Source organism: Pinus tabuliformis, chromosome 7 (genome assembly GCF_031772625.1).
Source record: "Pinus tabuliformis cultivar Carrire ecotype Pingquan chromosome 7, CPIR1, whole genome shotgun sequence".
NCBI lineage: Eukaryota > Viridiplantae > Streptophyta > Pinopsida > Pinales > Pinaceae > Pinus > Pinus tabuliformis.
In genome coordinates, this window is record NC_142293.1 from 593,220,418 (window position 1) to 593,235,622 (window position 15,205).

At 39.2% G+C, this 15,205-nt stretch overlaps 1 protein-coding gene across 3 annotated transcripts in view; it reads left to right on the forward strand.

The window, feature by feature from the left end:
• SS3 (starch synthase 3) overlaps positions 1-15,205 on the forward strand; it is a 549,711-nt gene that overhangs the window by 495,844 nt on the left and 38,662 nt on the right. For all 3 annotated transcript variants that reach the window (XM_089458559.1, XM_089458560.1, XM_089458558.1), the window contains one exon: positions 7,925-8,048. In XM_089458559.1, coding sequence (XP_089314685.1) covers positions 7,925-8,048 — 124 coding nt within the window. The remainder of the gene's footprint in view (positions 1-7,924; positions 8,049-15,205) is intronic.

A 15,205-nucleotide genomic window follows, 5' to 3' on the forward strand; every position in this document is an offset into this window, starting at 1 on the left:
GTCAAGTTCTTGGCCTTCCAAGAATGACTTGGAGTTGTGGAGAGACCCTCTTATGAGGGTCCTGTATGAGATGGACATTGAGCTCTAGGAGCTTCGGGGGGCTTGGGGTACTTCTTGGAGCGATGAGCAACCGTAGGTTGAGTGGTTCAGCCTTCCCCTAGTGGTTTGTTGTGTACAGGGTGAGTGGTTCAGCCTTCCCTTGCGATACCCCTTGGCGACATGTAGGCAGGATGAGTGATTCATCCTTCTCCTGCTGAGATATCCTACCCATGCAGTCTGGGACTCATGGGAAGTATCTCTCATCTGGCCAATGAGTAGGGAAATGAGGATAGGGACCATAGTACTACCGATGGATGCATCGTGTACTATTGTACGACCTATGCTAGGATGACCGATATTGATTTGGGATCAATTGGAACAGAGTTCGGGTCAATAAGAGTGGTATGATACACTCTCCTTTGATTGGTACTGACTTCGAGTCAGTAGAGAATGTTATGATACATTCTCGATCACTTCTTCTTGTTCATAGTTCAATAGAGCGGAGCAGTGCATTGATGGCAGAGATAGTATAGATTGGCAGATGGATTAGTAGATGGAATTCTCCCTAGTTGAGAGGGAGTGTTAAAATTGGCAACTAGGGCCAAACTCCACATGGGTCATCTTATTTATGACAGCTGATATTTTGCTTGGATTCCTCTCTCCAAGAGGTGTAGGATTCTGACATGTACAAATGAAGTTATGAATTTATTTTGATTATGGTTAAATTGTCAAGGTTGGCCAGAAAACTTATGTAGGCTTAGAAGCCCAACAGTCACGTCTATTCATCCTCAACGTTGCATATAAATAGAAGGTGACTTAGCCTCATTTGGACACACTCATCTTCACACCTCTCTCTCTCTCTCTCTTCATTGATTGGGTATGGATTACTGGGCCTTCCTCTCTCCACACGTCCGAAATTTCAGGAGGCCGATATTTCAGGAGATCGAATTTCTGGACAGTTTGACCAAGCATTGACCATCATGTGTTGACCTCCTTTGACTATGTTTTTGTAAGGGCTATCTCTGTTAGGGCAGGCAGCATTTTTGGGCACAGAAATCGAGGCTAAATGTTGATTGTTGACCAGCATTGACTGCAGCTAGGGCTAACCATAGGTGGGTTGTTTGACTAAACTTTGACTAGGCTGAATTTCACTGTTTTGAGGGTTGTTTGGAGACCGAAGTTGACTGAAGTTGATCGATTTGCTGAGGGTCAAATTTTCCTTGTTGACCAGCGTTGACTTTTCTGGTTAGTGCTCTTTCTGTGATGTTATAAATTATCAGATTTGTAAATTATACTCTCTCTCTACTAAAGTATTGAAGACTAAAAGAAGATATGATCAAGGGTTTCCCCACATTGGGGTTTGTCCCTGCCTGGAGCCACATCTTGTGTCCTTTTGTCTTGGCTTGTCTTCTATTGTTTATGTTTATGTTCTATCCACATTTTACTATCATTTTGATGTGATTGCTAATCTGAATATCGATACTGGGCTAATAAAGAAATTGAAGTAAAATTGCTCTAAAGCATAGAACATACCATTGTTGCCTAAAATTAAATAGTAAGCCATGCAAAACCCAAGTGAGACAACTTTGATCTGGAGGAAATACTAGCCCTCACACTTCCTAGGAAATTACTATTGTTGCTTCTAGAATGGAACTGAAGATTTTCTTCTAAAGAATGCCCATATCACCCTGAAATTGCAGCCACGAGCTCTACTCATACCCAAAAATACCCAGAAAGGGTTTGGCCTAACTCCAAGCCAAAACTAAACCCGCAAAGTGATGCAAATTTACCAGCTAGTAAGCAATACGCCTTGCTATAAGAATGAGGATTTTGGGCCCAAATATCGCCCGAAAAATTCTACAAAATTAGCCAAAGACTCCTCTCGATAAACCCAGAAAGGGTTTGGGTTGAATCCACCTAACCACAGTGACCCCGAACAAGTGTGAATTGTCCAATCTAGCCAAAAAGTGCCCCACAGTTTTGATATTGCTGAACTATGCCCAAATCTACCATGGGAAATTTCTCCGAGCTCTGGCTAAATTCTCTACTGAGAAATACCTCCTATCTCCAACCATTTTTTCTCTCGATTCCACTTCTCTAAACCCTTGTGCAACATTTGGTCATTAGCTTTTGCGTCCTTTGCCAAAAGATAGAAAAATCGACCCAAGTAATAGCCTCCAATATAGCTCGGCAAATCACTATCCAAACTCCGATCTAACAATAAGAAAATTCCCTGCAAAATCTCGAAGCCTCTAACCCACGCTTGCTCCCACAATGTGCTCCACAAAATACCTTTGCACCAAAGAAAAACACACTACTAAATAAACTCCTGCAATGATGTCCAATGGAAGCTTTGAATTGAGCTCCCCAAATTTCTTCACTAGGGAGACACTCGAAGTTCTCCGAAATGAGGGTGGAATTCCGCTTGGAATTCCTAGTGCTAAACAACACTCTGGCCCTTGTGCTAAACAACTCCAAGAGAAGATGAAATATGAAGTGTAATAGCCAAAAGATAATCCACAAAATGAGTCCATCCTCCTTTTATAATTTCTCTTCATGCCTCTAGACTCCTTTTTTAATATTATTTTATTAGTGGGGGCCATTTTCCACTAAGTTACTTTTGCCGCCATTTAATAAAATAATAATTTTCCGCTATTCTCCAATAAAATAATACTAGCCACCTTTCTCCAATAATGTTTTCCCCCTTTTTAATCAATATTACTGAAATTGGGCAAAATTCCTTAGTGACTCCCATGCTCACAAAATTGGGGATATTACAAGCCGACTTGTGCCATTAGGCCGACTTGTCAAATAATAATTTCATTTCTTGAATTAAATTCACACTTAATATTTCCTTTGCTCAATATGAATTCTTCTATATGATGGTGTGCCCAAGTAAGGTTGTCATATTAAGGAGGAAAGCCCACACATTAATAATAATAATAATATTTCTTTAGCAAATGTGAATTTTCTTTTGGGGCGAGATGGCCTTTCCTCTTGGGGTCTTAGGGCTTCTATGGGGGAATTTGTCCCATAGCTACCCAAATTTAAATAGGATAGTCCCTAGTAAACTTGAGCTATGTGTTCCTTGATTAGCTTGGAGGTGGCTAGTTTTGCTAAAAACGTCGCCAACTCCAAGACTCTTGGTAACCTGCATCACAGCCTTGCAATACAAAGATTAGCATCAAAGGGAGCTTGCTCATATGATGGCAAGAATTGACATATTGTCAACCAAGAACATACAAGTCCAACCAAGACTAGGATATAAGAAAACCCATGAAAATCTACAAACACTTGTAGTTTTCCTCCATTGGACAACAATGGCCCTTTAGGCCAAGACACAAAATAATTGTAAGCAAGTAAAAATTCATTGGAATAAACATAAAATGTTACCTCAAATGTCAAGGAAAAACAACAAAACACAATACCGGTAGACCTCCAAAGTCCTGCTTTATTATCAATGAATGAATACAAATTTTAGCATAGTATATCCAAGCTCCAAGCTTCCAACCATGGGAGAATGAGAGCTCAAGAGCATTATTTATACAAGTGAGGGAGGAAATCCCAATGAAAAGTAATCCAACAAGTGGAAAATGTGGTGAGAATCCCAAGGAGAGGCTGAGTTTCCAAGTGGCCATGGAGTGGCTGTAGGTGGCAATCAATATCCTCTTTTCTAGCCAGCATATCAGTCCTCCTCTGTTGTGTATTCCTTGCTGTGGAACAGGTGTATAGTAAAGGGGAGTTGGGGGTGACAGCTCCCACTCAACTCATGGTTCATTTCCACCAATTTTCCACCATAAACATGTGCCCAAACAGTTGTCTATCTCTTGTTGTGTGTATCCTTCTAACAAGTCTATGTGTGGCTCTAAGGCTGCCAATGTGCTTCGTGTAGATGTTGTACATGATCTTCTTGTGTGGGAAGCTATGTGGATTGGGAGTTAACCCCCTCTTTGCTGGCTATTCAACTCAAGAAACACTGCCAACGCAGAACTTAACCCTCTCTTAAATAAACTTTAGCCCACTTTTTATGGAATTTGGTCCCCCAAATTGGCTGTAGTAATGTGCAATTCGCCCTTCCACATGGCAATCAATCTTGGCCTTCTTATGTGACCTCTAAGTCAGCCTTTGACTCTTACTTTAATGCAACATCACTTGACTTGTCTCAATGACTTGGAAAACATCTTTAATATGTTCCCCACTTATTAATTTTTTAGTTTTCTTGTCTTTTTGTCACTTTTATGAGTAAAGGTTGGTTTTCATGGGGGAATAATCATTTTTTGACCCCCAAAGTGGGTCTTAGGATAATGTTGGTGCTCTAAGCATGAATTTCAAGCACACACATGCCATCAACATCTCCTAGTGCCAGTTATTTTCATCATTACATAGGAAATTAATTCAAAGTCACGTCCTACGGGAATTTTTAATATTTAAAAAATCCTAGAAATACTAGTCAAATTCCGTAAGACTTTGGGTATGACCTAGCATGGTAATATACACTGACCCTAGACATTAGGACCAACCCAAGGCTTAGTTATTAAGTCGCACTCCAACTTTGGATGTATATAAGTGAAAAAACTTGACTAGCTATTTATCATTGAAACGCGAAAATAATTAGTCAAGTGAAAAAAAAACACTCTAGAGTGGACTCACTTAGTAACTGGGTCCCAAATTGCCTAATTTTGTTACATAAGTTCATCATGCTAGCTTTCATTTATTACAATTCCCCTGCAAGGGTACAAAGTTTGAGAGGATAAATTAGAAGTGGGAAGAAAGGGGAGAAATGCATTGCTGGACTTCTAATTTTCAAAAAAATTGATCACTGCCTCTTCCATTGGGCAATGGGGCCTTCGTTCCCTACCATGTGGATATGAGCAGGTAACACTATCAAAATGTACATTAACCATTTATTTAATCATGTGCTTTCATTTAATGTTTGCAGTATACTAATGTGGATCACAAACCAAGTTGGATGATTGACTACTCTTTACCCCTAGTCTAGTGTGACCTCACTTGAGGTCCTTTTCTTCCACTATTAGGAGGGACACTAATAGGAGGCATTGATTGATATAGGAAGCCCGAGGTAATGCATAGTTATCATTTTCTATTTTTTCTTATATTCAATTCCATTATTTAGGTTGATTTTCATTGGTCATTGGGACTAGCATCCTATATCCATATCTCTAAGTTAAGGCCCATAAACTGCCCTAAGAGGTTGATGCAACTGAAAGAAAGATAAAAGCATATGAAGCAACAAAAGAAAGAAAATGAAAAACACAAAAGATGGCTGAGACATATATAAGCATGTGGGTGAAAGCCTAGTATGAAATCTACATCCTCACTAACCATCACCCGGTTCCTACGCATTTCATCCTCTATCTAAATAAATAAACTTATGAATGCCCCAACTCCAATGAGAAAAAAATGCTACATCTTGAAGAGATATTAGAAAAGCAAAAAGCAAGCTAGGTTACCTAAGCTATGCAAGAAAAAAGGACAAACCATTAAAGTAAAAGGCACACTAGAGGGGTGGAAAAAGAAAACTGAGGAAAGGGGTAATGCATGCGTCCATGCTCCCTCTTCTCATCATTAGAAATAAAATATTGGGCTTTCTTTAGCTGGTACCATGGCTATGGCCACCTTCCTTGAAGTCCCTCCCATTCCATGACCACAATAATCACATGCATCTATGGATTGATGTGTCTACCTATGAAATGTCCTTCAACTTAGGGGTTAGAAGCACCTAATAGGGCTAATTGTATAATCATCCCTAACACAAGTGTGGTAACTTGCTTACAAATCATGAGCTAGAAAGACATTTGAAGGCAAGGTTTGTGTGAAGTATTTTTGTGCCCCTAACATTGAATATGGTCCACTATGATACTTTAATGGTTTTTGTCCCTTACAATCTTGATCTCACTTGATCTTGAGACTATCTTTCAAGTGGTTCACGGCACCCAGCAGAGATCCCTTGAGGGATGGTTTGATACTTCTCCAACACAATAAAGAGGATGTTTAGCCCAGCTTTGAGAGTACATGTGACACTGCAAATGCCAATGTTGCCCCTCATTAGATGAGCATTGGGCTTTGAGAAGCCTCTACATGGTTGTATGCCTCTTGCTACACCTCAAGATGTTGAAATGTCGTGACAAGAAGCCAAGGCATTGGCTTGATTGATGATCTGCCCAGACTGACCTAGGACACCCCCAAGCTAGCCTTGAACTTGTTTGATGGATGTTGCCTTGTTTGAGAGCCCAGATGATGATGAAGACCACTTGAGATGGTTTAGGAGGGCTAGCACACCATGTTTTGATGCCAATGCTTGATCCTAGGGCTACCATGACCAATGACCACCAGCCCAAAGAATGGAGATGAAATAATGGGAAGAGATGGAAAGTGATAAGTATGTAATATCTCGGGAATGCTACTTCAATCAGAGCCTCCCAAGTAATGCCCTTCCTAATACCCTAAGGCCTCAGATGAAGTTCCATTGGACTAGAGTCAAAGACTAACCTCCCAAGTGAATTGAGGGAACAAGAATACAATCAAGATCGGTCAATCATCCAGTTTTCCCCTTGATCCATGTTAGTATGCCCAAAACATTAAGTGAAAGAACATGATTACAAAATGCTTAAAGTACTTGTCGATGGATGACCCACCTCCCTTCAAAAATGAATGCCAATGGGAAAGAGAATCTTATCAGAGCAAGTAATGGAGGAGCTTGGCATCATGTTATGTGCTGATCAAATAGGGCTGCTAGCTGGTTGGCTGTCCAAAGAGGAGAAAAAAATTTCTGCCAGGGGTTACCCTCTTTTTGGTGGGTAACAATGCCATAACTTATAAACTTTCGACAGGCATGCTATAGCCAGTAAAGATGCACACCCTGCCTGTGTTGTCCATTTTGTTCCTCTTTTCTTGAGGAACATGCATAAATAATTGCATTGAAAATTTTTCAAATGTTGAATATCATGTTTCTTACCTGACCGCACTTCACAACAATTTTCAAACTACAGATTATTCAACTAAGAAAATGAATTGAATCCTATTGGGTCCGTGAGAGGTGCATATCACATCTCAAACTGATAACATTTTACAATAAAATGTTGTGCAATTCCAGGCACCTTAAATGCTATGAGGGCCATCCAACACTGCTATCACAATATCAGTGTCCTTCGTAAAGGTTGCTCTCCTTTTTGTGATATCTGCAACCTTTCAACATTGCCCACATTTTCTCGAAAGTGACATTGCTCTGGTCTGCTAAAAAATGGCACAAGTCTGCTGTGAAAAGAATGTCACACCTGCATGTAAAACCTATTTTTGTTTGTGCAAAATGTTATGTTCTTTAGGGTCAGTTTGTTGTTCTCCAACATCTTTGACTGACGAATAAATTGTAACTATCTTTCCTTTTTGTACACAATATATGTATGGATGCTACAATTACCATCTATCACTCTATTCATGTTTAATTTTCTAGCTTTTCGTTCTGAACTTTCTTTCTCACTTTTCTAAGGAGAATTTTTTTGTCTTTCTGTTGTTCCATCTTATGTTGCCATGCATTTTATTTTGTTTTCGTCATATTTCTACATCATTTCTGTATGAAGTGTTTAATGATTGCTAATGTTACACAATAGATTATCAAAGTTAATTTCTAATGTGAGGTGCTCTGAAAAGTTGTAGCTGATGTATTAGAGGAAGATATGGTTTTTCTGCAGTTTAATGAATGCATAATCTCTAGACATTTAAAAAATGTAATAATTTATGCTGGAAATTCAATACTTTGAACAAGTTTATCATAAGAAGATCTAAAATACACAGCCTTTAAAATATGAAACTTTGAAGTATATGTCTAATACTTAAATGACTGACCAAGGACTTTGAATGGTCGCAGGACTCAATGATACAGTGTTTGATGTAGACAACGATAGAGGCCGAGCTGAAGCACAAGGGCTTCAGCCAAATGGGTTCAGTTTTGAAGTGCCAGATGCTGCTGGCCTTGATTATGCACTAAATAGGTAGTAACTTAAGCTGTTTATGTTCTGTGCTTTTTCTGGCAGTGTTTTTCGAATTCTAAAATAATTCTTTGTCAAGCTTACTGTAAAATGTTGTTGCAGGCATATAACCATGTTAGATCATGTTAGGTCTCTCTAGGGGTACCAAACATCTCTGTTTGCATCCCACGTGTCATGCCAATGAATCAGGCCCTTTAAGCTCGTATGCTAGAAGCCAAAATTAACAACACAATCAAAGAAAAAGCATTTAAGGAGGGAGTCAAAAAAATACGCCATCCACAGAGATTTTGAGTTCACAGGTTTATAAGCCTGTTTATGAGAGGGCTCTCCCACGAAAACACAATGCCTTGAACAAACCTAAAATGCAAGCATAACTCATTGCATTTTCGATGTGAAAAATGTTGAGAAATCTAGGGCATAGAGATTAAGTGATTTCTCTTGTATTAGTAACTGTTTGTGAGTGCTTTTTACTTCTTTAGATAAGGATCTTTTTTTGCTTAGGTTATTAGTGTTCTTCTTCATCAAACAGCGACCAATGCATAAACCATAAAGAGACAAAGAACATAGGCTCTCAGCCAGGGCCAACCCTCTCACTCTTTGAGAGGAAAACCCGAACAAATTCTTCTTCTTATAGATATTCCAATTGACGAATACCATGATGAAGACCCTTGACCCATTTACCTCTCCAAGACCAAGACACAAGTTCCCTTCCACTGCTCTTTGTGCCCAAGTCAATTCTTTCTAGTCAAACCTCTGCTTCTTCCTTCTTTTCGACTACCCTTCAATCTCGGCTTCCTTCTGCTTCTGGCTTCCTTCTGCTTCTGACCTGCACTTTATTTCGGCCCTAGTTGTAGCACATATGGTGATCTAACCTTTTTATCTCCTTCGCTTGGACTGGAAGGCTTTCTTCTTCAACTCGGCTTCTTGATTAGGCCTTTATCACAGCAAGAAGATCTTCGGCCCTTTTTCTGCAGCAGTAACCCTTTTCCTTGCACGTGTGAGTGGAGATCAGTCCTTAAAATAGTCCCAAACAGATCTTCCTTTTGTTTTCCTCCTTCGCTTAGATAGAGAGACTTCTTATGAGATCTTCGCACTCCTTTTTCTGCCTTAAACCTTGACCAAATTGCAGACTTGATGACCACCGAAATCTGCTCTGAAATTCTGTCTCTAACTGAAATCTGAACTGCCCTATTTATAGTTGTTGGAGCCTGTAATAAGCCGACATGACTTGGAGATGAGCCGACGTGTCTATTTGAGAGATTCTATTATTCTTTTGAAGCCGACTTGAAGGAGGTGACTTTGTCTTGGTCTTGGAGGGCCTTCTTATACTTTTTATGACTCATACAAAATGTAATATGCCCAAGAAGGGTCCTTCATACATGACATAGACTCAAATTGACTTTTATGACTAGATGACAAATCCTAAAGGCTTTCAATGGGAGCCATCACTAAAATAAAATTCCTTGCTCATGAAACCCATGAGACAAGCATTACAATAATAATTTTATTTTTCTTCTTTCCATCAATTACATAAAATCACAATTACACGTCATTATGAAGACTGAACCTAGTTACACTTTTCAACACTCCCTCTTAACTAGGGAGGTATTCATAATGGTACTTGGTTATTCTCAATATGAAGAATTTCTCATAAGAAGAGTCGGATTGGTAACCCATCTGTTAAGCATCATATCAACTAGCATTGTCACATAGCAAGGCCTTGACTAACATCTCTATCTCTCAACGAGATCTGAGCATAATGCTAGCAAGACCAATGATGTATAGACACCCTCATCATTGTCTCTCTCAGAACATACCCCACCCGGGTTCTTAGGGTGTGTTCCACAAGGATTATTCTTATCTTGGATTCTCGGTCCTCAAAGAATATCGGTCCTCAATGACTACTCTTATCTTGGATGCCCTAATTTATCCTCAAAGAGCATCGAATGCTAGATGTTTACCCAATCCTCCATTTTGTCTTCCCAAGTGAAGATAAAAATGATGTGTCTATCTCTCACTCTTAATTAGGGAGGACATATCTATCCCAATAAAGGAATGTATTCATTCGTATGGAAGGAATGTACCTAAGTCACAGGACACGTCCCTCAGGGTCTCGTGTCCCGTATTTCACATGTCGAACTCAAAACGCGTCGAAAATGTTTTTCTTCGTGTGCCGCCGAAATCAAATTTGTTGTGCAGTGTGAGGAATTCCATCAGATTCGAGCGCAATGCCCACAACTTCACATCGACTTGGACTTGGAAGTGCAAGAGACTAGCGTTCGCATGCTTTGCTGAGAGTTTGGAGCACTTGAATTTCCTATAAGTTGTGTTATAGCCTACAAAACGTAACTTAATTATACACAAGTGACCACGTATAGATCGTGTGTTGAAATAAAAATACCATCTCCCCGTCATGTGCTCATTGCTCCATACACCTTCGAGGTCTAAAGGGAGGGAAAGGTCGATTAACGCTCTGGTCAACAATGCAGTTTAAACACATGTAAATTTATAGTTCATAAACTACCTTATGTGAAGTTTGAACATGATCAAACTTGTTTGAAGTTAATAACAAAAAGTATAACCTGAACGATGAACATAGCACTGTGAACATCATTGATGTAATAAATTAATGAACTAATAAATTACTAAATAGTAAATAGTACATACTAAATACTAAATAGATATCATCATGATTGATATCTATACAGATCAAGTACTATATTTCATTATTTTTTTAATATATATATATAAAACGTGTCCCTCGTGTCCTGTTTCCGGAGTCATTCTGTCTCATGTCGAATACTCGTATTTATGTGTCCTCCGTGTCTCGTGTCCTCGTGTTATTGTTGGAAAACACTGAGAGGGGGGGTGAATCAGTATTCCTTAGCAATTAGCACTTTTAAATCTTTTCAGAGCATTAGTTAATCTTCAATTATTATTAACGTTTATGCAGTAATAACAGTAAATAAAAAAACCCAGGAGGCACAAAGATTTTAGGTGGAAAACCCCCTCTGGGTCAAAAACCACCGAACGTTTTTCTAATAAATTCTTTAATCTTCAACCCCAACTGAAATGAAAGCAACAACTTCCTAGAATTCTAGAAAAGCATTCTTCTCCAACTCCCACTAGATGGACACTCCAACGCCCGAGATTCTTCAATAGTCAACTGAACGGATGCCCCAACACCCAATGAGCTACAACTCACCCTAGCACCACCCTACCACCCTGAAGTTTTCACAGGCTTGAACCTGTTGGTGACTTCATGCACCAACCTAGCACCACCCTACCACCCTATAGAAGAATAAAAGAAGAATGGACTCTCGTACCAGGGAAAATGGTCCACTTTACAATGATATAGAATGATGTAGAAGAAGAAAACACACTAGACCATAACCCCAACTATGACACAACCACCTAATGATGATCCTAGACCTCCCAACACTGCCTCTTCAACTCTTGGCAGATAAACACTTGTACAACTTTTACAAAGATGCTTTTACAATGACTTTGTACAATGATACTTTTACAATGATTGTATGCAGTGCTTCCCACTTGAAGACTTCATGTAGTGAACTTCTTGCTGCTGTTATGCACCTTGATTGCTGCTCTTGTCATGCTACCCTTTCTCACTCTTCAGAACATTAGATTATGCATTGAATCTTGTCTTGATGAATATATAATACCTGCAAAAATTGTTCAAGGAAATACCCATGACATGATAATAGCAAAACTTACCTCATCTTGCAAAGCATATGTTAGTGCTAAACAAAAACAACAAATTAGAATACAATGAACCTAATGTAATTAAGAGATGAACATGCATATACAGAAGATACTTACTGTAGCTTACCTCTGCTACATCATTTTGCTGCACCTTGCTCTTTGCTACCCTAGAAAGTCTGGTCCTTTGCACCCCTTGACAGCACTTGATCTAGATTTTCTCGCCTTCTAGGAGCACGATATTTAATCTGATGTATCTCTGTGATTTCAGATCCCCAATATGTGATATTTGGACTCTTCAAGACAAAGTTATGCCCAATCTCTCACAATGACCTAATTATGGACTAGTTCAGTAGAGAGAACTTGTGCAGCATGCCACGTGTCATTGTTTCCTCCTTCGGCTCTGAAATTGATACACAAAAGACTATAGTCCGTGCACTATCCGCCACTTTTTACAGAATTCCAATCCTCTTCTCAGAGAGAGAGTTATGACGATTTTCCCGAGGTCACTTCTTTGAGATGAAATCGCAAAAACCCTAACTTCCACATATAATATCTCCAAAAATATAGTGAACCAAGATCTGAAATTCAGTCACGCGTTCATCAAGATTGTGAATCAAATGGGTTTTCATTTCAGAATGTAAGACTTCGCAGAAATGAAGTTATAGCGAAAATGCCACGATCACTTCATTTGGAGGATATGTGAGATTTCTTTTTATAGAGTTGAGAGGGGCTTTTATAGAGAACGTTGGATGGATTTTAGGAGCTTAAAAAATTATTAATTATTGACTATTTAATAACCAAAACCAATTATGAGTGCCATGCCACAACCCCATAGGGTTTTAGCCCACTAACTGGGGTTACTAACTTCAAACATGAATATCTCTCAAACCGTGAAGAATTACTTGGCATGCCATATATCAATGGAAACATCTCGACGAGTAGAATCTAGCTAGAAGATCCTTGACTCAAAATAGAGTAAGTTGTCAAGTCACAATTCTCTTGCAAGATCAGGGTAGCCCTTGGTGCTGCTTGGGTGGACATTAATGACAACCTCAGATCATCTTTAGATCAAGAATCTTCCCCTTTGGCATTGATGGCAACACAAGTACTTCCCCTGCGATCCGGGCACCTCTTCCTACTGCCTTCTCTCCCCCTACACATCAATGGCAAAGGGTAACTCCCCCTGACACACAACCATCCTGTGGACCTGTACACACTTCCACTCCCCCTTTATTTTCTGAATAAGTAAAATCTAATGAGAACTTGGGAGAATCCCAAGCTTTTATCGAAGATATTCAAATGCTTCACGAGGTAAAGGTTTAGTGAAGATATCAATGATTTTTTCTTTTGTACCAACATATTCAAGCTTGATATTGTTTTCGGCGACCTGCTCTCTAACGAAATGATATTTAATCAGAATGTGCTTCGTTTTGGAATGCATCACAGGATTCTTGGAGATACTGATGGCGCTAGTGTTATCGTAAAATATGGGAATAGGCTCATCAAACTTGACTTGAAGATCTTGAAAAGTTTTCTTCATCCAGAGAACTTGAGTACAACAAGTTGTTGCCACGATATATTCTACTTTTGTTGTGGATAACGAGATTGAGGTTTGCTTTTTGCTCAACCATGATACGAGACAACCACCTAGATAGAATGTTGCTCCACTAGTACTCTTACGATCATCAACTCTTCCTACCCAATCTGCATTTGTAAAGGCTTGAATAATGAGATTATTGCCCTTGGGATACCACAAGCCATATTCTGTTGTGCCCTTTAGATATCGAAGAATTCTTTTGACGGCAATAATATGTGATTCTTTTGGTGCTTCTTGGAATCTTGCTACTTGTCCAACTGCTTGCATAACATCTGGTTGGGAGGCTGTTACATATAGAAGACTACCAATCATAGATCTGTACAACCTCTGATCCACATCCTTAGATGTGTCGTCTATGCTCAATTTGCAACTTGTTACCATCGGAGTAAGGACGAGTTTGCAATCTTCCATTTTGAATTTCTTGAGCATTTCCTTGATGTACTTGGCTTGACATATAAATATTCCTTTCTCTTGCTGAGATATTTGAAGCCCTAAGAAGTATGTCAACTCACCAAGTAAAGACATCTCGAACTCACTTTGCATCTTTGTAGCAAAGTTCTTACTTAGTCGATCATCATTGCTACCAAAGATTATATCATCCACATATACCTCAACGATTGTTAAATTATCTTTATCTATTTGTACGTAAAGATTGCTATCAGCAGTACCTTTCTTGAACCCTTGTTGACGTAGATATTTGTCAAGACGAGCATACCATGCTCTGGGAGCCTGCTTGAGACCATACAGAGCCTTCTTTAACCTGCAAACATAGTCTTCTTTTTTTGATAGTAGAAAACCTTTAGGTTGTTCGATGTAAACTTCTTCTTCTAATTCTCCATTCATAAATGCTGACTTAACATCCATTTGGTAGACTTTTATTTTTCTTGAACATGCATAGGCGAGAAACATCCGGATGGCTTCCATTCTGGCAACTAGTGCAAATGTTTCGTTGAAATCAATTCCTTCCACTTGTGCATATCCTTTGCAGACTAATCTTGTCTTGTTCCTGGTAACCTGTAATCCTTCAACTGTTTTGCTCCCCCTGAACCTTTAATGAAACTACCATCTTGTTCAAACTACCTTCCTGTCAATCGTAGACTTGTGCCATATACTGTTGCATAGACTCCTCTTGTACAAACATTAAGGAATCAACAAGCCAGATTGTTCAAAATAGTGAGTCACCTAACGGACCATCTTGACTTGAGTCATTCACTGAAACAACTACTAATTCCTCATGACCTTTTGCTTTTACAAATCCTGAAAGCATAACTGCTGAAACCTTGTTATCTGCTTTGTCTTCATGTACCTGTTTCCTTTTCCAGACCTTCTTATTCCTGCAATCTCGAGCCATGTTCCCATAGTTATGACACTTGAAGCATTCAATGTTGTCCATAGGTGATTCCATCTGATATCTACAACCACGAGCGCTATGGCCATAGTTATGGCGTTTGAAACAATATTTGGCCCATCTAGCACGTATTCTCTTCTGACGAAGTCATCGTGGAACCTGTCTCATGATCCTGCAAACTTGCTTCTAGGGTTTTGCGGATAATGATTGTACCTGTCAAAAACTTCACAATCCCTAGCCATATGTCCATAGTAAGCACATAAAAAGCAATTTCAATCTTCTTTTGAGACGGTGTTGTAATTTCTTGTGGCCCTTTGTTCTTGATTGCTTTGGTCTTGTTCGTTGGAGTTGCAACATTCTTCTTTGGTTTTTCACTTTGATCAACTTCCTTCTTAGAATCATCCTGCGAAGCTGTGGAGCTTGTACCTTTATCAACTAGAGCTTTACCATCTTTAATTGCCTTCATTTTCGCTTCTTCATCTATCTTATATT